This window comes from Apteryx mantelli, chromosome 4, assembly GCF_036417845.1.
Source record: "Apteryx mantelli isolate bAptMan1 chromosome 4, bAptMan1.hap1, whole genome shotgun sequence".
NCBI lineage: Eukaryota > Metazoa > Chordata > Aves > Apterygiformes > Apterygidae > Apteryx > Apteryx mantelli.
This window is the reverse complement of record NC_089981.1, coordinates 72,021,202-72,047,781: the sequence shown is the minus strand read 5'-3', so window position 1 is coordinate 72,047,781 and position 26,580 is coordinate 72,021,202. Positions and strand designations below refer to the sequence as shown.

The 26,580-nt window shown below is 40.2% G+C and overlaps 1 protein-coding gene across 6 annotated transcripts in view; it reads left to right on the top strand.

Moving 5' to 3' along the window:
• Positions 1–6,909: 6,909 nt before the first annotated feature.
• FBLN5 (fibulin 5) overlaps positions 6,910–26,580 on the top strand; it is a 53,256-nt gene continuing 33,585 nt past the window's right edge. Inside the window, exons 1-4 of one of the 6 annotated variants that reach the window (XM_013940674.2) lie at positions 6,910–7,356; positions 9,506–9,560; positions 11,998–12,049; positions 13,224–13,466. In XM_013940674.2, coding sequence (XP_013796128.1) covers positions 7,340–7,356; positions 9,506–9,560; positions 11,998–12,049; positions 13,224–13,466 — 367 coding nt within the window. In that variant the 5' untranslated portion in view covers positions 6,910–7,339. Of the gene's footprint in view, positions 7,357–7,433; positions 7,491–8,044; positions 8,061–9,505; positions 9,561–11,997; positions 12,050–12,150; positions 12,173–13,223; positions 13,467–26,580 lie in introns of those variants that run through there. The other 5 variants (XM_013940672.2, XM_067296941.1, XM_067296942.1 and 2 more) reach the window with 5 other exon arrangements.

Genomic DNA, 26,580 nt, shown 5'->3' with positions numbered 1-26,580 from the left:
TTTGCAGACTGTTTGGCAGTTTTCCTGCTCTTGATGTGTCTGCAAAAGAATTTTTTATTAGCTTTTATGCCTCTTACAATTTGTTTCTCAAACTTTCTTGGACTGTTTTTTTGTGTTCTTACATTTAACCTGTCAGAGTTTGGGTTCTTTTCTATTTTCCTCATTTGGCACAACTTCAGCTTCTTGAGTTTTGCTCTCTAACAGTGGACAAAATGGGAACTGATTGCTTTATTAAGCTCCAGCTATGATGACTGCAGCAGTACAACGTGCCTCTGTTGGGAGAAGGGTCCAGGTTCACCCATTTTTCTTACGGCTGCTTGAGGTTCTGGGCCCCAACAGGACCAGAATGGATGTGAAGCCACTCTGAACAGCCAGGCTGCTTCGGCAGGAGCAACTCCAGGTACTTCTGAAAACCTTGTGCTGTGGCTACAAGTACAAGTCAAAGCAAAGCCCAGAAGATAATGAAAAGAAACACAATCTGTGCAGTAAATTGCATCTTTTTGCAAGAGTTTGCAAACACTGCAGCACACACACAGCAGAACTAAGCAAACACTAATAGCACCCCTGCTCAATGGAAATCCTCACAGAATTGGCCCCTACAGGATTCTGCATTGCTGCCTCATTTGTTTCCTCGTTGCTGCAGAAGAGGAGTGAATAATAAGCCTGAAAACAAATAGACGGCATTTATCATATTTATCACCCAGTTTCATAGCCAATTTATTTCCAAACAATATGGTAAACTGGTAAATTCTGAAATGATATAATCCCTGCTGTGGGAATATGTGCATGAAATGTAGTAGTCAAAAAAGAAAAAAGACTTACAGATACAATTTCTAAAAATGGGGTGGAAAATTACTGTTTTAAAAACACAGTTTTACTATACATCTCATATAGAAGACTGCTCACTGAAGAGCAAAAATCCCAAAACAATTGAAGAGTTTAAAAATGCCTTCTGGGGTTAGGAAAGCAGTCAAGAAAGTACAAAAGAGTCCAAATTAGCCCTTTCCTCACATGCAAATCTTTGATGATCTTATATTCATCTAAAAGAAAGTTGTATAGGCATATAACCCTGGGAAATATATAAGGAAAGGAACCAAAAATGTAGATGACCTTGCTGATTGTTTTATGGGAAAAAGAAGCCAGGAGTCTTTGCTTATGTGTATACCTATAAGAATGAAACACATGTTTAAAAAGAGAATGTTTTCCACCGCTTGGAAGGGGAGAAGCGCTGGAAGAGAGGGCTGATGCCAAATATTTTTCTACTCTGAGTGCATCAGCAGGGTTCTGGCAGGTGCCCTTACAAAAATAGTGCACATACTTGTGAACATTTAAACATCCCCTTTGGGAGATGGTGTTTCCACAAACTTGTTTGGGTTTGTTCAGAACCTGAAGTGTTTTAATGGAAATGCAGAATATGCTTGATGCTACAGAGGGTGATGTTTTGCTCTGGATAAAAACAAAGCAAATTGCCTATGCGGACTAAGCATTTAAAAAAAAGGAGGAAGGGTGTTGAACTAACTGAAACCCCCCCCCACACACCAAAATATAAATTCTATGTGATAGAAATAACGTACCTTTGGAAAGGAGGGAGCACAGCAGATGCAGGTGGAACACAGCAAGGCTGGTGCTTTACCAGCACTCATGCCCCAGCAGACCGAGAAGGCTACCAGGTTAATTTGGAAGGGTGAGCTCCTGTCTCTAGTCAGCTGCTCTAACACGCACCTGGAGGCTGTTGTGAGCAGATGTGCCCAGTGGATGTGGCATGGTGCACAAGTTAGTAAAGAACATGAGAAACTGCACAAGGGGCTAGAATCTTGAGGGAGTTAAGGACAAAATTAAGTTGTCCGTGAATATTTCTCAGGAAGGTTTTGGTATATCTAACAGTTTATAATTGGTGACCAATGGCCTGTGTACCACAGGCGCTTGCAAACACTGATTGTCAGTTTGCTCAAATAGAGAAATAGACTTTAGCATTAGTCCAGGGGTATTAAGAGTTTTATATCTTTATTTATGGGAGGCCAATCTTTGCTGAAACTGTGAAGGTTTTATAATTGTTTCTAAAGGGGCTGGTAAACGTCTTGTCACAAAAATAAAGAGCATTGTTTTTAGCCGTGCTCTCTAGAGCATTTGACAAAAATGCAGGGGAGAAAAGACTGCAGCCTAGATTATGTACATGTCAATCTTATAAACAAAACCAAATGAAAATTTCTGTTTTGTTTCAGGCAAAATGTGACCTGTGGTTACCAGAGCTATGCTCAGGATGAGATTGAACAGAAAGTAAGTAAAAGTATTAAGAGAGTGGCTGGGGCATCGCATTTTCAGATACCAACAGCAATTCAAGGGGGATCTTTGAGTTCTCAAGAAGATATTTTGGCTTTAGGTACAGGATGATGTTCTACACACTTTTTACAGGAATATAGTTTTAAAATGATACATGAAGGTAATTTAAGGATTGAAAAATCAAAGAGAAAAGCCAGGGATCTTCTATACTGTTGCAAAATAATAATACTGAAGAACCTGTTACAGCTTGTCGCATGCACAAAAAAGGCTGTGAAAGACCTGTATTTCCCTAGGGAAAATAATCAAAATCTTTTAAATTGCTTATTTGCTTTACTTCTGTTAGGGGGAAAAAATCTGAACCAAAGCTAACTATTCTTCCAAGAATACTAATCTTATTTTTCTCAGGTGGCCTTTCTAGAAAATACTACAGCTAAACAGGTGATGGTGAATGTCAAACTTGATTTTGCTAAAGATAATGTAGCTGACAATGTTTTGTCTTACAGCAGATGCAGTGCAGTGGGCATAGGTTTAAACTGTCTGGATTTAGTTATATACCTTCTAGATCCTACTATTCCTCATTTCTTGGGGTGATGAACATGTTTTCAAAATAATAAAGCAGAGTCAGATACCTGATCCATGTTTAACACTGTTACATTTCAGAATGGAGCCAGTGGTGCCTGGGTTTTCCACTGATTAATCTTGTTCTAAAAGAAAATGTGCCATTAGAAATTGATACCACATTCACCACAGAAGTTTAAACATGTAAAGAGCTGGATGAGGTAAAACAAAAACTTAAGTCATCTGGTCTGTATGATTGGGTGCTCTGAGAACATCTGCTGCATCATTAAAATGGCACTCTGCTTATTGTTCTTGGGAAGCGGTGATAGCCCCAGTGGCAAAACTGCATCATATAGTGTGGTCAACCCAAAGCAATGCATGCTTCTGACAGATGGATGACATCCCCTTACAGGAGGAAATGAAGGGATGCTGGGTTGCCTATTTTCCCCATGGATATCTCACGCAGGTGGTAACTGTACCATACTGAGACAACTGAGCCCCAGGAGATAGCACAACAGGAACTGCTACATTTTCTCCTTAACAGCAGCAGCGCAACCTGAGGATCAACACAACAAGGCATCTCGGAGACTCTACAGTTCCTAGTATTTTAGTTAGCAGATTAGCTATAATTTTTTTAAATTCTGTATTACGTTAATTTTGACTGCTAATTCTTGCTTGTGTTATGTTTGGCTAGGACAAGAAAATATGTGGGGAATTGTGCTCTCAAGGTGGCAATTAGAATTCAGACACTGAAAGAAGCAGACCTCTGCTTGTTAACACAAGGTAGTTTGTCTTCAAAAAAAAAAAAAAAAAAAAGAGGAAACGCTCCCCAAATGTCAAAAGTTTGCAATTGGGATGCTATCCTAGGAGATGGAAGAAACAAGCCCAACCCTTTTCAGGCAGAACTAGGATTTGATGCCAAGTTCCCATGTGCTTAAGGAGTATGCTATTCATAGCAGTAGGTTGAGATGTGTGTATTTCAAATCATTGCCTGTAATGTGTTATATTGCCACATGACAATATGAAAAGCTTACTTTTGTTGGCAATCTCCAAGAACACTTAGATCGACCTCCAGAGTTTGGAGAAAGCCACACCTGTGAATCTCATGGAGCTTAGGTGCAGTCAAAAAGCAATTGTTTCTGCAAATGTCCAGCAGTTGTAATATAAGTGTTTTACCAGGTTTTGGGAGTAGAAAATCTTGCCCCATAAGGTTTGGTGGCAGCAAAATGGATGTTTTAAGTGTCTGAATTTGGGACATAGGCCCTTGAAGTGTCAGTTAATGGCTAAGTCTTTTTGTGAATTCGGGTCTGCCTGACTGTATAAGATGACGTCTATGACTTGTCACTTTCAGTTACTTCGGGCTTGCACAGTGATCACCATACGCATATACGTAATTTAACTCTGCTCCCTCACTTTGACAATGGCCCTGGGAATGTTCGGAGAGGGTGAACTTTAAAAAAGGGCAAGAACATCTAAGAAGGGTGTTTGGAAGGTATAGTTCTGGAGAAGTGTAAGTAAAATATCAGACAGAATTTAAAAAAAAGGAGATGGAGTGTTATAAAAATTAGTAGGTGAGGACTTGTTCTTGTGAAACAGCCTTTTTGTTCATAAATGTTGGATGTAATTAACTCTTATTGAGTTCACTGATCTAAATACAGCTTTCATCATAGCATTCAGAAACTTAATTATGTTCTCCAGTGCTGAGAGTCCCTGTTAACTGAGTGTCCCGCATTATCTGCAGAAGCATTGGGCAATTCATGAATTCTGTCGTCTGGTCCAAAGAGTGTAGAGATAAGGTTACGCTCCATAGCTTGTGCCCCCTTATGATTATTTATTATACAATTTTCAAAATCCAGGTCTTGAACATAATTAGACCTGTAGTTTCAACCCCAGCTATGCACAAAGCAAACTTCAGTTTTGCTTTCAGTTCAGTTGCTTAACAGAACCCCATTTTGAACTGAGAACTACTCTCCATCCCTTCATGAAGGCGAAGGAAAAAGTCAAGACAATCTGAGTAAACTAGTGGATTTTAGAACATAGGGAATAGTTGACTGTTAAAGTGAAAGAGCTGCTCCACTTGAAGTCTAGCCACCATCCTAAGCATAAATGGTGAAGGCATCAGCAGATGGTGTTGAAAGATATGTTGAATCATCCGTGTTTTTATAAGGTGAACAAAAGAGCTTTTGTATACCACAAATGTCTTCCTGTGTGCAACTCTTCATATCAAAGGGAGCTATAAGAAAGAGATGGCCATATCTCATTATGATCACAGTAACAGAAGGGTACTGCAGAAATTCCACTTAGCTATAACATCGAATCCTTTTATTCGGGGGGGGGGGGGGGGGAAGATGACCACATTCTAAACTAGCCCAATTTGTGGTTTGGTACGCTTTTTATACTCTGGGTTTTATCCACTCCAGCTGTCAGATGGAGACAGGAAAAATCAAAACATTTGTACAGTATCCCTTCTAAAGGAGCTGCTTAGGTGGTCAAGTCTGGATTCACCTCCTGTCTTCAGTGCTACAGCACATCTGCCAATTGGCTGATGAATAAAAATTCTTTAGCTGGAGGCAATTCTTTAGGAGCAGACTTGGGACCTACATCCATACAGTGTTTTTTGGCATGTTCACAGTGATTTTGAGATGTGATGGTGAAAAGCAAGTGAAGTATCAGCAAGTATACGGAGCAAACTCTTCACCGACAAATATGGATGCTCAAAACATCTGATTTGCTCATTCCTCATAGTTTAAGTTGATCTTCACACGCCTAAAATACAGTAAGCGTTGCTACTTTAAGGCTTGCTAGCTTTCCTGATCGAGCGCACTGAGCAGCACTGGACCTACCATGGGACAATGGCACTGCTCATTGCTAACCTTTTCCACAATGAAATTTGCCCAGTCTTTGCTTTCCATCTCTTATCTGTTTTCTGATCCGTGACAAAACTTTTCTCTCACAGCATGCCCAGTTAGCTGCTTCGGAAGTCTCTTGTGTGGGATTTCTTAAGCCTTTGGGAAGTCTATTTAAAACTAGCAATTTAGTTCTTGTTTATCTGTAGAGGTACTGACATGGTTCAAAGAATTCTAGGAGAGTGTTCAATTTTCCATGCAATGCAAGAGTTGTAAGCAAGTCACCAAGAGACAAACCATCAAAATGGCACTGAGCTTTTGGTGCTGTAATTTTTGAAAAATCACTTGGACAATTGCAGCCAGTTATTGAGGTCTTGAGGTCTGACATTTCCCATTGGCATCAATGTAACTTGGTGCTCGGCAGCCCTGAAACAGCTAAATCTTTTGTATCTAAACCTGGGCCATGCTTAGAGGCCACTTTTATGAATATCTGTTATGACATCTGTTTCTCCACTTGTAACATAGAGAAGTATGATAGATTTTATCTTGTTGGACCTTTCACTTTAGGAGAAAAAGAGCTTCCTTGGATAGAAGACTCCAAGAAATTCAAAGTCTTCATTTTATGTCTATACTTAGTTTCAGTGTTAATTCTTGGATCTAGCATAATCTTTGCAGCATCTGATTGCTTAGCTCTCACATCTCGTAAATGTCCTGCTTGACCTACTAAAGCTCTGCCTGTGGCAAAATTGCAAAACACATGAAAAAGTACTTTATTTCCTTCCTCCTCAGTCATAACTGGAGATCTGCAATATATGTGTTTCCTGGGAAATATTCCATTTCACAAACTGCTCCCTTAAGTGTGGGGTCAGCTTAAAAAGGGTCAGTGTTTTTAGATAAAGCATTTGCTTTCTTTTGAATGTTTAATTTGTTTATTCCTGTTTTCAAATAATCCCCAAGCTATATAGTTCCTGTAGTTGTGATTGTCATGAATTCAAGTTATTCACCTCCCAAGGGTCAGAACTTTCATCAGTATGCCATTGGCATGAAGCAGCAAGCATTGCATATTCATTGTCCGAGACACTGGCTAGAGGGCCCCAAAAAAGCTTGACTTTTTTTGTTCTCAGAACAAGGAAAACAATCCTTTCCTTTCTGCAGTCCCTTGATAAGTGTTTCTGTCCAATAACGGTGCTCTCTGCTCTGAGGCACATTTAACTGTGAAGTTTGCAGCGGGAGAGGCTTTCCTTCAAGCTGTTAGTGTTTTATCCTGGCAGGCTCCTCGAGATTGTTGTGAGGAGTCTAGCCAGTTGGTGAGCTTTGTAATCTAAACCAGCTGTCCCCAGGCTGAGGCCCCCATTTGCATTGTTTAACATACTTAGAAAATGAAGTGTTCATTTTTAACATTCCTCCTCCAATTGGTTTAATGCTGAATTACAGAAGAGAACTAAGCAAAACCAGGTGCTTTCTCTGTATTCTCTCCAGTGTCTGAGGAGGTACAGACTCCCGATCTTCTCCATTACTTGCTATTTCATTCTTTGGACTATAAATGACGGAGGAACTGAAGTGCTAGCAGAGGGTAATGTTTGGAAACACTTTCTAGTTATTCGTCAGCGCAGACTCTGTTTTTTTTTTTTCACCTTTCCTCAACGGTTTTGGACATGCAAGGATTAAAAAGGTAAGTGCTATGCGTGAAACTTCTTTACTTACTGAAGGGAAACCTACTTGTGGAAAATATCTGTGGCGAGGATTCAGTATGCCAATCCACTTGCTAAAGCCGTTTGCAAAGAGACAGGATCTTAATGGTCAGAGGTGGGGAAAGACAATCTGTCTGTTATAAAAGCCGTGCTGTCTCTAACAATTTCCTTCTTGATCTGTGCTTTTATTCTACACTTTAGGAGCCCCAACATCTGCAGGAGTGCTGAATTGCAGCAGCAAATGATCCCACTGGCTACAGTAATTGATTTAAAGTTAATTAGTTACTACTGCAGAAGTTAATTACTAATTTAAAATATTTTGCCTGCTAGGCAAGCTACTGTGACCAGCTGAAAATAGTGTTGATAGGTTGTGCTGCATGTCTGTTAATAATTCTCAAGGGTATCTGAGATCAGAAGTAATGGGCAAATTGCAATGGTGGTTGCAGACAGAACACATATGAGGCAATAAGGTCCAAACCAAGAGGAAAGAATACATCATCTTGTAGCAGCTGAAACTAAAAACTGTATACAAAAGTATGAGTTCTGCTTGAACTAAATTTATAGTGTATTTTGTTAGCGTGTACTGCTCTACAGTAATGTAAAATGTAGTCCTATTGCTAGGTATCTTAACATTCAGCTATAACCTGTTTTATTTCCTTCTAGTGCTGTTCTTGCTATACACGAAGTGAGTATGCAGTCATTTTACCCAGTGCATGCTTTAAAAAAATCTTCAAAAAGATTCAAGGAATTAATAAATGAAGTGTAAGCCTAAATGGATAATACTGTACTCTGAATGCTTTGCCTCTGATTCTAAGGAAGAGTCTGTGTAGAATTTGTCTGTCCTTGTCACTCAGAAGTTGCCAGACAAGCACAGTCTGTCCCCACAGCACTATGAACAACCATTTTAGGGATTGTGTTTGCTTTTCAGAGCTTGTGCCCATCTCCACATTAAAAACATACCGTGTTCAAATGTGTCAGTTACTGTTTATGAGTAGTTTTGTCTAATACGTTTGTAGGTCTTGTTCAGCAGCTCAGTTTGCACTGGAAATCAGAGACAGCTTTAAGAGAGAAAGTTGGCAGCTCACTTGGGTAGCAGAACTAAGGCTACCTAAAATATCCCTTGCTTCCTGTACTGGTTTTGTGGGAAATATATTGTATACAATTGCCATTCAGAACTAGAATCCAAAATAAGCAAGACGTGGGTTTAATTGTATTGAGAAGAAATTCTATATAAGGCATCAGCAAAACACTGAAATCCATAGTGCATAGAAAATAAGTTTCATATTGTTCTTTCCTGATTTTCTGTCTGTTAGTAGATATTTGGGGGGGTTAGTTGACCTGAGAATTTTATGCTCTAGGTAAAGAATTCTAGATATATCCACAGAGCTTTGTTAGCGAGGGATCCTACTATTCTTTCAGTTGCAGTGAAAAAAACCAGTAAGTCCCACTAGATCCTGAGATGATATAACTGGGGAAGGCTCCATTGAAGATAACAGCTTCTAGTAGCTGATGGCCTGGCACGGTGTGTCTACTTATAGAGCAAAATATTACTCAAGATTGAGTAAAGGGTCAGAATCTGGCCCTAACAAGTGGATTAATCTCAAGTGTAGTCTCCTGGGGGTGAAATGCGGTTTAGCGGTTAGAGCAACTGGCTTGGATTCAGGACCTCCTGCATGACATGTCTGCAGCCCTGCCAATGAGTTGCACTGTGAGCTTAGGCAGGACCTGTGCTCTGGTTTACCCATCTGTAAAATGTGCATAATGCACATGAAAAACTTTGATATTCTCAAAGGAAAGGTATCAGAGAGGGGCAAAAACGCTTCATTGAATGTTACGCACTTGTTCATTAAACACCTGCTGCGTGGGGTGTCATAAAAAACAGATTAGTTAATAGATATGTACCATCTGATTCTGATCCCACTTGCTTAAACCATAGTGAGATTAGTGACTTGGAGGTCTGAATCTGGCCCATGGTTTTAATATTCTCTCTCTAGAGGTCAAATTTATGTTAACAAAACTCTGGAATGCACTGATGTGTTGCTAGAGATAAATTTTTTCTTGTATATTTAATTCTGTACAGCAAGCCTGGATATCAAAAGGTTTTCAGCCTATTTTCTATGCACATTGCAGGATACTGACTGCTTTCACACTGGCCGTCTGCCTTACGAGCCCTGGAAAAGCACAGGTGAGAGGTGCATACAGAGATCTGTGAACTGTTTTATACTGAAGTGCTATAGGCATGAGACTTATCTGGCTAGCAGGTGAATAGGAAGCTCTGTGGTCTGGGGCTTTCATGAAAAGGAAGCTGTGTGGTCTAAGGGTTTAGAGGGGAGGACCTGGAGCCAACAGGATCCTGGAGTTGAACGTGGACTGAGCTTATTGACTCATTCTTGCCAGCTCAGCAAAATATCCCTGTAGAAACCTGGACCTCACTGAAAAGCTGATTCTGCCTCTGAACTGAGGACTTCTGAGAAAGTAAATAGAAAAAGCCATCCCACAAGAGCAGGGACTGCTTAGTTCTGTGGTGGGGAACATCCATATTTTGAACACTTACTGACTGAACATTTTCGGTGTGTAGCAATCCTGTAGAATTGTGTTTTAAGCCTTTTTATTTTGGACTGCGAGTCTGATGACTGCATCTTAGTCTTCATTTCAATTCCTATCCCAAGCCATTTTTATTCAAGAGGCAGGGCTTTTGAGGATGGAAGGAAGTAGAACAGTCCAGTTCTTGAAATAGCAGAAGCGTTAGTTCTGTGTGTTCCTGGGCACCAAGTAGACTTTGAATTAGGAAAAACAGTTCCCAAAGGCATGTTAAGCTTGGATCCTACTTGATAATCCAGATATGTTCAATGTCCAGAGCTGTGTTTCTAAATACCTTTGCCAAAGGGCTCTGAAGTGTACTTATTTTTTTCTGTTACATTGATAAATTCCTGCGCATGGCTTGCTTCTTGATACTGTTGTGAACATTAGATCTAGATGGGAAATGCTTTTCATGCCCCTGGGGAATTTTTGCGATGCCTTTAAAGTTTTGTTTTTATAATTTAAATAATATTATTTCAATTTTGATTTTTATAAAAACATCTTTTACTGTAAGCTAATTTAAAAGTCAAAGCAGAAAGCCACTTGAAAGCAAAGAGATAGCAACAAATTCTTTTGGAAGACATTGAAACAGGTCATTTCAACAATATTGGAATCTTTTCTGAATGAAGTTCTAGAAAATTGTTGAAACTGGTATTACGGCAGTTTGTGTTTCTGAATCATCATTTACTGTCAAAAAAAATTATTTTGTTAAAAACCATCTTAGCTAGCCTAAATGTTGTGTATAAGATAGGACATATACATTCTTTACAACATGGGGCTGATTATAGCTTCTACTATCAGAATACCTTGGCCTCCACAGCATGATACCAAAACATCTCATAATGCCAAAATAAATGAAGGCAGAACTCCCTTCCACATGTCTGACACTTCTAGCAGTGGTTTTGTGTGTTCATATGTACAAATGGCAGGTGCACTCCAAATAGTACCATGTGTTTCATTTCATGTCCCTTCCCTAGCTCTTCCACTGGCCCACTTCCACTGCCTCATCCATCTCACATTGTCTCCCATCTACAATTTATTACTTTTCCAAACATATGCAAAGTGCTTTACCCACTTATTTCTCCCACAAAGTTCAAAATAAGTGTATTTATCACTTACCAAAAGAAAAAAGAAAGGGGGAGAAGAATAAGGCAGAACCTTGAATCCACTCCATCCCTCTGCTCTGTTACTTCAGTGCTTTGTGTTTTCTGGATATCTCTTGCTTACATTCATCAGTATAACCTGTTTATTGACAGGGTCCTATGCTCATGTCAACTGCTTGGCGCACTGCTAAATAGCTGGAGACCCAGTCAAAAACTAGGGAGAGCAGAGGATCATTTTAATGGGCTTTGAAACACTCACCACCAGGATTGTCACCATTTCAGAAATGCTGAGTGTCACTGATTAGATGCTGAAGACTCCAGGTTCCAGTCCTGATAAAGAGCAGCATCATAAGATACGAGCAAGGCCCCCAGTAATCTTGCATGCCTAGAACAGTTGTCATGTAAACATTTATCCTCTAAAAATCAAAAGGTTTGGTATAAATGAAAAGCCTTACTTTTATTAAGCTTGTCATAACTATGGCTTCAGCTCAGTCGGACAGCTAACTTGCTAAAAATTATGTACTGAATTGTCTATACATGGAGTTGTAGAGCCTGTTACTCAGAAAAGTTAGCTAGTACCTTTGAAATGAGTGTCTTTGTTCTGGCAAAAACAAGACCCAAAAATAGAAGAATGTAGCTTCTTTGTTAACCCCCGGTATGGAGCCCATAGTGCATTTTGTGTTAGTTAGCCCAGTGGAGAGCACTGTCCTGACACTGTCACCAGCTGAGGGAATTAGCTTTTGAATTAAGGGACTGGCATGTGTGCTAGAGGTCTCAGGTTCATGCCTTGCTGTGTGTCCTTTGGGGAAGGGCCCCTATTTTGATGCAGTGTATAACACTGAACAAATTGTTCTACGTCGTAGTAATCCAAATGACTATTTGACTCTGCAGCCCTCTCATTTCACAATCACTGAGTGTCCTTTCTTTTTCTGTTTTTAGCAGCAATGCACTAATGGGTTTGACCTGGACCGTGCCTCTGGGCAATGTTTAGGTAGGATTTTAACTGAATCAATGGATTTAAATTGGGGTTCAGAAACCCTGAGTTTATTGAGTTAATGTTGTGCTGCTGTTAGTATGTTTTGGTTGAAGAGAAAAAGTTCGCATTATATGACAGGTATGTGTGTGTATATATATGTGTGTCTGTGTATGTGTATTTACATAGCTCAAGTATATACCTATCTTTGACATTACTGAGATACTAATTGGCTGTCAGTGCTTTTCAAATAGCTATGATGCATTCAGTTGTGTTTGGGATCTCAGCCCAGTTGCCAATAACAAGTGTTGTTCACTCTCCTCTTTCTTCTCCAAACTCAATATTTACTATCTTTGATGGCAGCCTCCACCTGGAGGCCACAGATAAAGTCTATGCCTGCTGAGTGGCCAGAATCCAAGTTAATTGTTGATTAATTGCTGATTAATAAGGGGGTAGCATGTGCTCAGCCATGCAGCATCTTTTTATCAATGAATGTGAAGGGAGGCTTTAAGTCTCCAGGGCAGCATATTCTGCATGCATTAAAGTTACTCAAAACAATTAGAAGAAAAACAGGAACAGATTGCTTGCCCTGTCATTGCAGCCTAGTGTTTCTGTGCTCTGAGAACCAAACAAATTCTGAGTTTGGCTAAACTGTGTGTATCTTTCTAAATTTAACTCAACAACAACAATCTTGATCAGAACAAGAAAGACCTGAACCAGGTCCCCAGATCTGAACATCCCTAAGCTTTTCTGTGGGAGGGAGCTTGGGAGTTCCAAATCAGGATCCAAGTTTCACAGCTGGGCAAACCAAACCACCAGTGTTTGAAATCCTGATATGCATGTTGTGGTTTGGACAGACCCACTAGCAGGAACAGGCAGTAGCATGCTGTAGCCATGTGTAAATCAGTATTTAAACCGAACATTTATAGAATAGCAAAGTAGGCTTTCCCCTCTCCCCCTACCCTCTAATACTGATGTAAAACAAGTAGAACATAGGAGTTGAATATATGGGATTTTTCCTGTTTTGATGTGATCTAACTACAAAGTGAGACTCATAAGGAAAGATTAGCTTTTCCTTTGAAAGAGGATATCAAATTTTTAGCAAAGTCTCACGTAAAACATATGTGACCTCTTTTTCAATAGGTCACATTAAGAAGCAATCACTGATTTAACTTTTGCAATCTCCTTCCAGATATTGATGAGTGTCGGACTATTCCCGAGGCCTGTAGAGGAGATATGGTGTGTGTCAACCAGAATGGTGGCTATTTATGCGTACCCCGAACAAACCCAGTGTATCGATCACCATATCTGAATCCTTATTCAAATATTTATCCACCGCCCCCAGCACCAGGCGCAGTTCCCAACTACCCTACTGTTACAAGACCTCTGATTTGCCGATTTGGTTACCAGTTGGATGAAAACAATCAATGTGCTGGTAAGTGCTGGAAAACTTTATTCTAGACTTTCATTTATATTAAAGCTTGTATTACATTGTGGAGACCATTGTTCTGCATTGTCCTTTAGTTATTCTTCTGCCACTCATGCCCAATATTTTGAAGTTCTTTTCCTTTTCTTAAAAGTGTGTGAGTTGTACATTTCATATATTCTTCAGTGTAAGCTGAGACATGTTTTAGACTCTTTATTTAATTAGGAAACCTATCTTTATGAGAAGAGTAATCTTTTTATGAGATAATCAACCATCTGATAGCAGGTGATTTGTCAGCACATCAGAAACATGCCTTTTATGTTTATGATTCTGACCTTGACAGAAAGCATGGCCCTACATTTGAAGCATTAGTCTGGGACAGTGGAAACCTTAATTCAGTTCTTGGCCTTATGTGACCTTGCTCAGATTCCTGGACCTCAGTATTCCTCCTGTAAATGGTATAAATAAGAGTTGTTTCTTTCTATGCTTTGCCTTCTTGACTTAGACTGTAAGCTCTCTGGAGCACATACATTGCTCCTTATCTAGAGAGAAGGACACAACTGTTAGCCATTAAAGCAATGGTAATGCTATAGATAATGGCTTTTGATAATGTCAAGTTATGAAGAAATGGAGAGAAAATTTCTGAGCTAAATTAATGGAAGTTCCAGTGGCCAAAATATTTTTTTTTGAGGCAAGACTGGGATACAAGAGATCAGAATCAAACTAATTGCTGGTGACTGCTCAGAGTAAATCCAGGAGATAGATCTCACAGCTCTACCACAAAGTTCATGTATAACCACTGTTCATTTTGGTATCTCAGTTGTCCTAATGATAAAGTAAAAATGTTATCTGTTATTTTATTTATCCAACTTGTTTCAGAGTTTTTATCAAAATCTTTTCTGATCCTGAACCATTCTTTGACTAAAACAAAACCCACCCCAAAACACAGAAGATAGGTGCTTTCAATAGAGAATTTTAGGTTTCCATTGACTAAGGAACTGCACTTGATTCAAAACATTTCTTTATGGAATGCTGCTGCAGCACAACACAAGAGCTATAACTGAGTTGTCTTTTGGGCTGATTCTGCCCTATTGTCTGGAATTTCTGGCAGGACTTTGTTTCAGATGATGCACTTCATTTGCTTCTCTAGTGAGGAGGCTATGATGCATCATGGGAGATGTGGGAGACTAGATTTAAATTCAGCCACTTTTGGACACATTTTTCTATATTTTAATTATTGCCCTTATTATGTTCTGAGGTGGTAAAAATGTACTTTCCAGCCAGCACTAGTATTGATGTACACTGTAAAATTTAAAAACTATTATTTTCAAGGGGTTTTGAAATCCATGAGTAGCTGAAGAGTTAAAGGTAAAAACAAGCATGCACACTATTCATTTCTTTAAAAATTTCAACTAGTCCTTCTGATCTTAGTGAATTAATCAAGCTCAGTTATGTATATACTGATTTGTAGGCTTCCAGGAGTGTTTTCATTTTGCTAGCTTTGATGTTGGTGAATCAGGAAGTGGGGCCATTAATAGAAGTGTTAAAATGAAAGGAGAAAAGAAATCCTTAAATTTTGCTGTCTGTCCTGCTGCACCCAAACCATACAAATCAAAGCAGGGGGATTTTTGGAAGCTTTTACTGTGGAACTTCCAGCCTGCAAAGGGCATATATGTTCCTTATCCATGCTGGCAGAAATGTGAGGGCTAATGCTTTCGTCTATTAGGTCTTCTGTCACTTCAACTTTCAAATATGGGAATTTAATTGTGAGGGAAGGTTTGGTGAATACAGCCATTAACAGGAATAGATGGGAAAAGACAGACTGCCACGTGAGGATCACAATTAGCTGGAAGCAGTTTTTGAAACTCTACATGAGGCTTCAGTTGTGGCAGATGATAGATCACATTTGTGTAAGAGGAAGAAAAACAAAACTTAAAGAAAACAAGACCTGGTCAGAGCCAAAGGGTCCCTGCTGGGGTTAGATTTCTTTTTTCATTTAGTGAAATCTTCTGGAGACATTCAGCGTCTTTATGCAGTATTTATTTTTGTATCAGGGTGCCCTAGGATGGAAAGGGAAGACACCAAGAGAAACAGTAAGAAATACAGCATGTCTCACTGCAGTGGTGGTAGAAAGGCCTGATCTCCTGTGTCCAGGACTTCTGATGCAGTTAATGGGGGTGATGGGCAGCCTCGTGCTTGAAGACCTCAGAGATGAGGTACCAAGGAGCCTTGGCAGGGTCCTCAGGCAGCCGCAGGAATTTCCCCAGGTCACTCAAGGAAGTCTGTACCACACAAGTCATGGCTCCATCTTATTCTAAGCTAATAGCATTGCTAATGTTAATGATACTTCAGTTGCTGTGTGCTTCCCTACCTGTCAGCATTCAGGAAGAGTTTAGGATATGAAGCACTTCAAGGGTTAATTCTGTGGTGGAATGGTTGGAAAGACTGAACTGGAAGATATTTTATCCAGTAGCTGAGCCACTATATAACTTACAGGTTTGTTATATTGATGTTTTGGCATCTCCTTTCAGCACCTTCTTTCCAAATAAAATTAGTCACAGGTATTTCCATTAAAGATAACGAGACTTTTTGCTATTGACTTCAGGAGCAGCAAAGCTATTCTAATGCCGATGTTCCTGAGAATTCTCCAGTTTTTAACAAAGTACACATTTTTGTCTGGTCAGACATGGGGTTACAGGTCTGGGCCACATTTTCTGTAGCTAGGCCAACAGAAATCTTTACTTTCTCTTTGAATTCCAGTCAAAACAATTTATTAAACACAGGAACCTTCCCTGGGAGATTTGCAGCCACAGCTTTGAAACACTGAGCTTGTACAAGAGACTTCCCAAGTGAAACAGGATAAAAATTTGATCTGAAAGCAATGTGAGCCTTAACAAGCTTTTTCCTTTTTCACATTGCTAGAGCTGACAGAAACATAAGGCGGCTGTGAGAGGGTCACTCTGTCCCAGCCTGGCATCTGGCTTGCCTGCCAAGGCTCCACGTTCCCTGGCTCTCGTAGGAATGTGCATCCCGGGTGGTTCAAATAACATTCCCCCTCTTGGGGGATGATTTATTCCAACATAGCAAAAAGAGATATGAGCAATTCCTCTCCCTTTCAAGCTTTTTAGGCCTCATCCTTCCTGACCCGAAATCACAGGCAGGGGTTAGGTGGCCATGCTCCTTCCCACCCTGTTCACCACTCAGAGGAACTTACCTCCTGATCTCACCCTTTGTGGAAGAAAAATCCTTCCTAGCACAAGTGCCTCTCAGACACCTGTCAGTTATCTTTTTGCCCACTCCAGTGTCCTTGGCATGATGCAGAAGGAGCTGTAGCCATTTCTGATTTTAAATGGGGCCTGTACATTGCCTCCTCACACAGGCAAAAAAAAGTACATGAGAAAATCAGTTTTCATCAAAGCAAACATGTTTTCCTCTTAATTGGTTGTTACTGTTAATGGCAGGGGAGTTCACTTGTCTTCTGGGAAGTCAGACAAGTTTTATTTTGCTTGGGACTTCATTGTGACTATTTATACAATAGTGCAAACTCTGGCTTGATTTTTTTTCTTTTGGTACCACAAGATTGCAAAAAAAGAGTCAGTTCTCATTTTAAAAATTGTTTCTGCCCTTTTACAGTAGGAAAGACAGGGTGATGTGAGCCCAGCAAGTTAAAAAGCAATAGGCAGTGAAATATTTTTATGATAATTCTTTTTTAAATCTTCTGTGGGTTTGAGTCCTGATACATGGTGGTGGTTTTTTATTTTTAGTTGCTGAATACCTTGTATCTTGCATGTATAAATGCAGTGTGTTTTAAACTGTACACATAATGTGTAAATTCCTACCGAAGCAGATTGGGAATGATTTGCAACCACAATTAATGGTGGAATAAAAGGCCACATCTAAGACATAGCAAAGAACATCTAGCTCAAGAGCTCTGCTAGAACTTTTTGTCTTCTAATCATACTTCTCTCAAAATACAGAATGTTTAGTCATAATGATGACTTTTTGTTCAAGGAACTTGGTCTAGTAACTGTTGGCAAGAATAGACTGGAGCTTGGGCCTGTGTTTTTGCATTATACATTCATAAGCCGAGAGTTCTTTCCTATTTCCCTTCACTCCACCTCACTGTTTCCTGATTTACAATGATCTTTAAAACATGCCTCAAACACAGATCCTTCTGGGCATTGTGGAAAGAAATGTAATGGGTCAGCACTTGTTTTTGCTTTTTCTCCCATTAATGCATGTGCACTATGTGAGGAGAATGGTGGGGGTGCGGAAGCATCTAAGAGGGTTGAATGGAGGAACTGGAGAAACTGCAGACAGAAAAGACAGGTAAGTGAATGTTAGAAATGGTATAAGCATAAGGCAAAGTGCGTATGACCTGGAGACAGAGAAAGAAGGGAGGAGGCCAGAGGAGGAAGTAATAAAGAAAGGCATCATCTTTATTTTTAAAACAAAAGCTGAAAGTAAGAAGCAGGAAAATAGAGAGAAATGGAAAGATGCTCTTTGCAAGCATAAATGAGAATTGTTCTTCAAGGCCTAATCTGTGCAGTGGTCATTGCTTCACCTTTCCTCATTTCTCAGAGACTGCCAGGCCCTCCTACATTCCCCACTCACAGGTCCCCATTCCTACATTCATGGAGTGAAACTTCTTCTTTCAAAACATTTTGTTTGCACGGATGGGTTTTACATCATTATTATTTATATTGCAAGCTTACCTAAAAACCACATCCAAGCCTGGAATCATACTGACCTGTGTTCAACCTTATTAAGAACAGCCTATGCCTAGATGAGTTTTCAAGCAAAATAAAGGAACCAGATGTCTGTGTCTGGGGAGAGGGGAGGCAAATGAGATACAAGGAAGTGAAATGAGGTGCCCGAGTCATGCAGCAGGCCCCATGAATTGGGGATAGAGCCCAGAACTCCTTATCCAATGCCTTAGTCAATAAGCTGCTTCATAATAGTGACTTTTCTACGGTGTTCTCTTTGGGGATATAGAAACTGAAGGAAGAAAAGGAGGGAAATGTAGCGAGGAGATCGTGTCCTGGAAGGGTTTGTGTAAAGGAAAAGAAATGCAATCCACTCCCATCATTGCTTTCTTTTTTTTTTTTTAATCCTATTTGTTCCAGCTCTGAGTATTTCTCTTTCCCTCTTAGTCTGTGAGGCAATCTCTCTTGCCATTTCAGAGGGCCAATTCCTGAAGGCCATGCCTAGTTCCTGTTAGGACTACACTGCTATCTGTCCAGATTAATGAGACACCAAAAGAAAGGTTGCATGAGGATAAGTTTTGCAAATGGTTTGGAGCAGCCTTCGGAAGGGGTGTGTAACTGAGCGACATCTCCTGATTACATTAAGGACCATGACTGTGTCACCTTTATTCACAGGATGCTTTTCATTTCTGTCATGTGGGGAAATATAAACTTGGACCTCATGTGCTGCTATAGCAACAGGAAAGTCAGCTCTGAAGCATCTCAAGAAGAAGCTATAGTTGGTGGCTAAGGCTTAGGCTAGAAGATTTTGCATTTGGCTCCTGATTGCCATAGACAAACCTGCTGGCTATTTTGAGACTCCAGGTCACTCTGCATAAACTGAAATAATAATTCTTTTCCTGGGTTGTACCAAGGGTAAATTCCCAAGATGATAGGTGCTCAGATAACTCCCTGATAAGTATGATGTAAAAACATATAAACAGGAGAGAAAAAAGGCCTGGTTTAATAATTCTAGAACATTAAAGCTCAAAATGAGGTATATGGAACTTATTTACTAGCCTAGTGCACTAAACTGTATGGAAATCACTGGATGCTTTTGTCTGTGTTTCTATATGGATCAGAGGAAGGGGGAAGTCCTAGAACGTTATCAGTATCTCCTCAGTTTATTTCAGGAAGGCCTGTGCTACAAAAGCTTTCAGTGGTTATTTGATCCTGTTGTTTTTCAGTCACCATCTACTTCTGTTGCGCTCATTTCATGTTTTAACAAAATTCAAAATAGTTTTCCATTGATTATCTAACATAATGATGGGACAAGATAAGCCAGATAAAATAAAGACCTGGTAAATGTGTACTATATGTATTAAGACAGAGGACCATATGCCAGGGGATGAAGAAGGGTCAGTAACACCTTAGAGTACAGACATCCTTAATATAGCACTGCCCTATTGAATAAACCCACATTGTGCTACAGACAATCATAACTATAATTCTTCTGAATTCCTTCTGAATCTGATGGTCTGAGCTATTCACAACACCAACAATCTTCCTAAAGGTAATCATGAGTTGACCATAAAATATTCATGAATAAAAAGGTCCATCTGAAAACACTCAGAGCTACTTCCTCCCTCAGGAAACCATTGCACCAGCACAGAGGATGGGCTGGGACTGAGGAAAGGCAAGATTCAGCTAATCCCTACAGTAGTGTCCATCAGTAGGGTCATTCCTACAGAAACACGTTCACTGATAAACAAGGCGAATGAGGGTGGGAATGCTGCTTTTCACTGAAGTGAATCCACTTGTGGTGGAGGAGTTGGCTTGATAGAGGAGGTTGCTGTATGTATCTGTCTGTACCAGGGTAAACTGAGCCTTCTGTGGCTTGGATTATTACTTCTTTCATTCCTCGCTAAGTGTAGTGTGGGAGTAGTATGCTCTAGTGGTTAAAGCACTGGCGAGTTTCATTTATTTCTGAAGCTTCTACTACTCTTACAGAAATGAGTAAAACTGAACCAAGAAATATAACATGTAAGCCAAGAAAGCTGGCATCTTGTTAAGAAAACTGGCATCTTTGTGTAGTGGAGTGAAAAACGGCAGGTTCTGGGATATGGCAAAGTGTAGCAGTAAGTGCAAGTCCATCATTCTGCATCTCAGTGCCTTTCAAGCATCACTGACTAACTGTATTAATGTGCAGTGATGTGGGAAGGGAAAATAAAATAAACCCAACTTCAGTAGAGCCACAACTGAACTTGGCTGAACTACAGTCATGCTGGATAGGTAGCTGGATACTTAATTGGAGACCAAAATCTCCTCTTAGACCTGTGCTTATGGTACCCACTGACTTTGTGAAGACTTTAGAATCCTGGAGCAAAAGTTCTTCCAGTGAATTTACTTGATTTAGATTAGTCTGGAGCCTAAGCCACTGAGCCCAGCCCAGAATAAACTGAAGTGACTTATGAGCAGGGATGTTTTGAGTTTGGTACCATATTTTTCTTCTGTGGGAATCCTGATACCATGGTAAGGATTTCTTGTGCATTGTGAGGGAGGAAGAGACCGCTGGTTCAGCACATCATCTTCCTGTTCAAAATGGTGGCAGCCAGGAGTGTTTGAATTTGGTTCCAATTTCAGCTTGAACTTAAGCCGATTCAGTCTGTAGATGTGCCATCACCTGCTTATTAGGGGGTGATTAAAAGTGTTATTGTTTCTTCTGTACTAAGACTAGGAGCCAGAAGGGAAGCACAGTGGCATGTGGAGGGGGTCGGCTGAATGGGAATGTGTCATATTACAAAATATAGTTTGGTTGTATGCAGAGAAGGGGCATAAGCACAGAAGGGACAACATCTGTGTCTAGTTAGATGTGCAGACAGCACTTCAGTCACAAGAAGGTTGTCATGCCTGTAGACTGTGACCTCTCTATGTCATCATGTGTTTTAGTTTTCCCTGCTTCCTTGGAGTTATCTGATACTTTGGTACACGAGGTAGTAAGAACCCAGGAATCCCATCTCCCTTGATTTTTCACTTTGAAAACTGCAGAGTGAATGAAAGCGTATGCAAGGCAAAGAGGTTTAACTGATACATTGCATTTTGGTTTAATGGCCTCAGTTAAGCTTGGCCCCTGAATTGGGGGTTATTGGTCACTGGGCTCTGAGCCAGATAATACATAGACTTCAGTTGTCAGCGAGAGCTAGTTGGCAGGAGGTTATATGTGACTCACCTCAGAGGAGCTGTAGTCGTGCCCAGCCTGCCATATTCTCAGGCATGTGTTGGCCAGGGCAGGGTTCTGACCCCCGCTGTTAATCTCTGAATGATTCCTTAGACTCACTGCTAAAAGCAGTTTAATATGTGGGGCTTTGTGGCTGCTTTGCCTTTATTACGTCTTACTTCCAGGGATTTCAGCAGTGCCAGATCAGTTAAAGCCACTATGTACCAATTAGCTCTGTCTGCTCTGGAGTAGATTGAGTGAGCTTTCCTTTGTGGGATAGCTGTCATGCAAATCGGTCCTGCCAACTAGACAATTACAGTGTTTAAAAAAAAAAATTAAGTCACTCAATGGTGCTGGAAGACTGATGGACTTCACAAGTACCCTGTCTCAATCCATTGGCTCTGAGGCTTGTTTTTCTCTCATTTTTCCACTAGTGTCTCTTTTGGCTATGGATGACAGTCCATGCCCAGCGTTCTGCTGAGAGCTTCAGGAACTTCAGTTGTACCAATGATTCCTTCTCTATCTCCCTGCGGCATAACGTGCAGAGTTCAGTCTGTAATATAATGAAGTGCCTTCCTTTGCCTGGAAGGCTTATTTTCAGTGTGCTTAATAGCATCAGCACTCTGCTCAGGCCTGTGTTAAGCATTGCAGTGTCTGCAGCGCCTGCAGTGCCTAGAGAGGGCAGTGTTCTCAATGACTTAAAAGTCACTGTTTTCCTTGGCCTCTCCCTTATGTTTCTTGGGTCAGCTTTGTTTCTTTTCATTTGGTTCCAGCCTGAAATTGGCCACGGCTATATGTCACAATCAAGAAGTTAAGCCAAAATATATAGAAAATATGAACTGACTCCTTTACCAGCATAAATCAGCCAGATGGGCCGTATGTTTTGCCAGACTCTATAGGCAGAGGTAATGTGCTGGCATTGCTCTTTCATCTTGTCCCTAGGACACCAGACCCAGGACAGAGCTGTCATGTGGAAATAAGTGTTGTGTAGAGTTTGATATGCTCTGACCCCCTCATCTGCCAGTTGTCTGGCTTCTCATTTTATTACTTCAATGAGATGAGAGAATTTTTCAAAGAAGATAAAGCTACCAGGAGATGAATGGGAGTCACACATCACCAGGCCGGGTCAGGGGAGTAGTTTCAGTGTTCTGCCTCCTGGCTGAGATGTGCTGCCCATCGGGGATGACGAGAAACACTCTGTAGTCTGTATTCAGTTTTAATACCAGCAAACCCCTCTCTGCTTGCAGTTCTTCCCAGCCATAGCTTATGGTTGCTGGTGCCTTGTAGTGTAAGGCAACACTGTTGTGTGAAGAGAAAAACATCCAGTTGTTAGGGTGCTAGTATAAGTCATCAAACAGCCAAAATGAAGGCCCATGTCCCCAGAGCTTAGTTAGGCCCCTCAGTCTCACTGACCTTCATGTTCAGCAGAAGTTTAGCACATAAACGCCCTTTGATCTGATCTGCAGTCCTTTGCCATGGGTTCCCAGTATGGCCTCAGTCCTCTTAGCTCGATATTATTCTCAGAAGGGACTGCTCCTCTGAGGAATCTCACAGTCTGAGCATCCAGATGGAAATTCTCATGGGGTCTACGTTCTCCAGTAGCAAGTATTCAGCACTTTCTGAAAATCAGGATGTGTACGGTGTCTTCCTTTGGGCACCCAGAAATGTATGTATACAAAATCACTAGTCCTTCCAGAAAATGTTGCCCTAACTTTTCTATGCCTCAGCTCTCAATAACGTGCTACTACAGTGAGAATAAATCCATTCATGTTTGTGAGGCATTCAGATACTGAAAGTACAAGAAATGCTTCAGCTAGACAGAGAGAGCCTAGAAGGGGGAGAAGAGTGTGTCATAGACTTGAAGGACTCAAATGAATCCATGCTCTACTGTCTGGTCTGTCTCTAGGTGTTGGGTTGTTTTTTTTTTCACAAAAGGAAGTAATTTTAATGCCTGTTTTGTTCTAATGTCTTGAACTTGTTTTCATTTTCTAAATTTTTTTGTGAAGTAAAATTTTTGTTTTTCAGCCACCCCAAGTAAAAGAAGCTGGTCAGCCAGCAGATTTCTGGTTGGATCAAAGGCATTTACTGGTTTTGTGTATGACCCTAACATATCTGTAGGTGACACTGAATGAGAAGATTGTACAAACAGTAATACACAGAAGTCTAGAAAAGCTAGAATTGTGGTCAGAAAACTAATGAACTGGAAACTCAGCAGTAGATTGAAAGACAATCTAAACCATGGCCATAGGATGAAAGGGGAACAGTAGTAGGCAGTAATGTCGACAGCAGCATAGCATTAGGCAGTTTCTTGCAGTGTTGCTAAGACTTCTCATCACAGAACACAGCGGGGAAAGTCCTTCAATATGATTCTATTAAGAATGGATCAAAACAACTGACATAAAGCATAAATACTTTACTATCAGATAAATATAGGTAAGTTTATGGAAAACTCAGTTTAGAGCAACAGTAAATTGGAGGCATTACTAAGATTGATTTTGATTAAAAGATTAAAAGAACTAAACTATTGTAAAGCTTAGGTTTAGATGACAGCAATTGAAACTGTGAATGTCACAGAAGCAGAAATTGTTTATGGTGGGTGGTGTAAAAATAAGATTATTCCTGAATAGGGTGTAATTAGTTTAAATGAAGGAAAAATCCTTTCAGACTGAGCATAGGAAAAGCCTTTATGACAGTGCAGTGTATCAGATTATATGACATAATACACTAGGAATATTATACTGGTGCAACAGTATAAAACATTAGCAGAAACATTTAAAAACTGTTGAAAAAATCACTAGTGAGAAACAGTCCTGCAAAAGCGAGGAGTGGGATAAATGTTATCAGATATCTTTAAGTTGCTGTATCTTTGAGTCCTTTGTGCTTCCAGTGTGCATGGAGGTGCAGAAGAAAATTGTTTACTTCATCTAAGACTGCAGAGAAAAATTCACAGTGTGGATAAGAGCCTCCACCCACTAAATAAGTTATTGTGACTATGGTGGAGCAAAGCAAAGCTGAGATAGCTTAAATGGGTAGCCTAAGATCCCCTTCCAGTAGGAGGAATCTTGGAGCAGTGTAAAGTCAGTTTAGCCAGACTGCCACTCCTTACTCCTGGTGCGGGAGCCGGGCCAGGGAAAGGAGGTGTGTTCTGAAAGCTATAACATGCTGCTAACTTCCTGCTATCACAAGCCCTTTGGGGAATATCCCAAACTAGGCACAGGCTGGAGCAGCCTTGAGATCGTGCTCATGTATTTCAGGGGCAGAGTGCAGCAATATATACATTTGTTGCTCGCAAATCACTAAGCGTTGCATCTGGACTCTTAATCTAAAAGCAGATTGAAATTATTTTAATTGAAGGCAGGGCTGATTTTGCAATGGAATAACCCAGAACTGTGTATTGACAGTTATCGGTTAGTTTTGTGCAGTTTTCCCAAAAGACTGCAGTAGTCTGGCTTTGGGAAGGAGATGTTCTTCCCAATTAAATCAGTTTTCTTTGAAGGTGTGGTTTTGCAAAGCTATATCATGTTATTCAGTTAGTGCACTGCATTTCTTGGGCAAAATTCTCAGTGAAATCAGTGTGTGTTTTTCATTTTTTTGTTTTTTTTTGTCTGAAACATTACAGTTTGGTCTATTGATACTTTCAAGAGGTTTAACTATTCTTAAATGAAAAGCGGCATAAGAGGATAATAAACTTTTACAGGATAACACATGAGACTTGCAACACAGCTTATAATTTTAATTGAAACCAGTGAAAATTTAATTTCCAGATTCCCCAAGCAATTTTGAAAACCTGAGTATTAAAATCTGTTGAAAATCTGAGACTTAAGCCCAGAGAGCTATGGCATATAAGTAACCTATGCAGACTGGAGAACCCTTGTAAATGTAATTAGCAGCTGACAATCTGTAGCATCTCCAGGAATGTCCCAGCAGGTCATGTGTGTTCTGAAGCTGATAACGGATGGATATCTTCACAAGATACAAAATATCATGACACTCGTCTCCACCAAAATCTCAGGCTGACATCTAGAAACTTGGGACATAAAAAGACTTCAGAAATACATGATCCATACCAGGTTCACTTCCTGTGAACTGAGGAGGGGTTCCCTCTGAATTAAGCAGAGTCCGCAGTATTCGATTGGACGTGATTAGAAATATTAACAGGATTTGCTAGGTACACTTCTGTGCTGGATGGTGTGTTCTAAAATGTGCCTGCTCTTTTGCATGACTGAGTGTGACCAAAGTCCTTGTGGCCATAATGGATCAATGAAAGGAAAGTGCTATGATGAAAAGATGTAGTTTGGCTTTTCACAAGAGCAGGCCCACATGATGGAAAACTTACTGGGATGTGCCTTCTGGAGAGTAAGAGAAGGAGTTTGCTCCAGGAATAACCACAGACATTAGATCTTCCAGCTGGTTGGGAACATTGCCTTTTTTGTTTATTTACTGTATTTTTTATTACCTAAACAGAATGTGTTTTTTCAGGCCAGGCCAGCTGAAGTTGAACCATTTTGGCTTGGGAAAGTTCCATGTGAACATGCATCTTTCTGAGCTTTCCTGGGGCCTGTGAGAGCTGAGAGAACTGCCCTGTGACATTTGTAATATGACTGGTCAAGTGTTCAGCCTTTAGCACTGCCTGGAAACTTCTGAATTCTGGTGCAAAGAGGATAGATTTACCTTGAAGCTTTGGGAATAAAAATGTTGAGCTTTCAGTGAAAGCTATTATAATGATCTGTATGCTTCAGTGGGACAGTACTGGTTCTAGCTGTGTTTGTACGGCATCCGATGAAATGGTTTTCCCACCTAAATGAACACTTTCTAATAAGTTAAGCAGAGGTTTCACAAAATGTTGCCACTGAGCCACACTGATAACAAGGTTTACAACTAATTTGTGTGTATGAGCATTTTGAGTTAAATGCATTTATGCTAAAACAGATTAAATCAGAAGTTCTCTTTTGAATTTGCTTGGAACAAAAGCTTGCAGAGAATCAGCTTTGACCTCAGACTGCAGTAGAATTCTGATTTCTACAGATAAAACTTTTGTTGTGGTTAAAAAACAATATAGGGCCACATCCTGAGTAAATTAAGATGCTGGTATGCAGATACAAATTAGCTCAGGACAGTGAGGAAGGAAGAACATCTGTTTTATTAGTATTCAATGATTCTGTGACTGCAGTGCTTAAAGTGCAGGTGGCTGTGTCTGTTATAGGATCTAGCCTTTAATTTA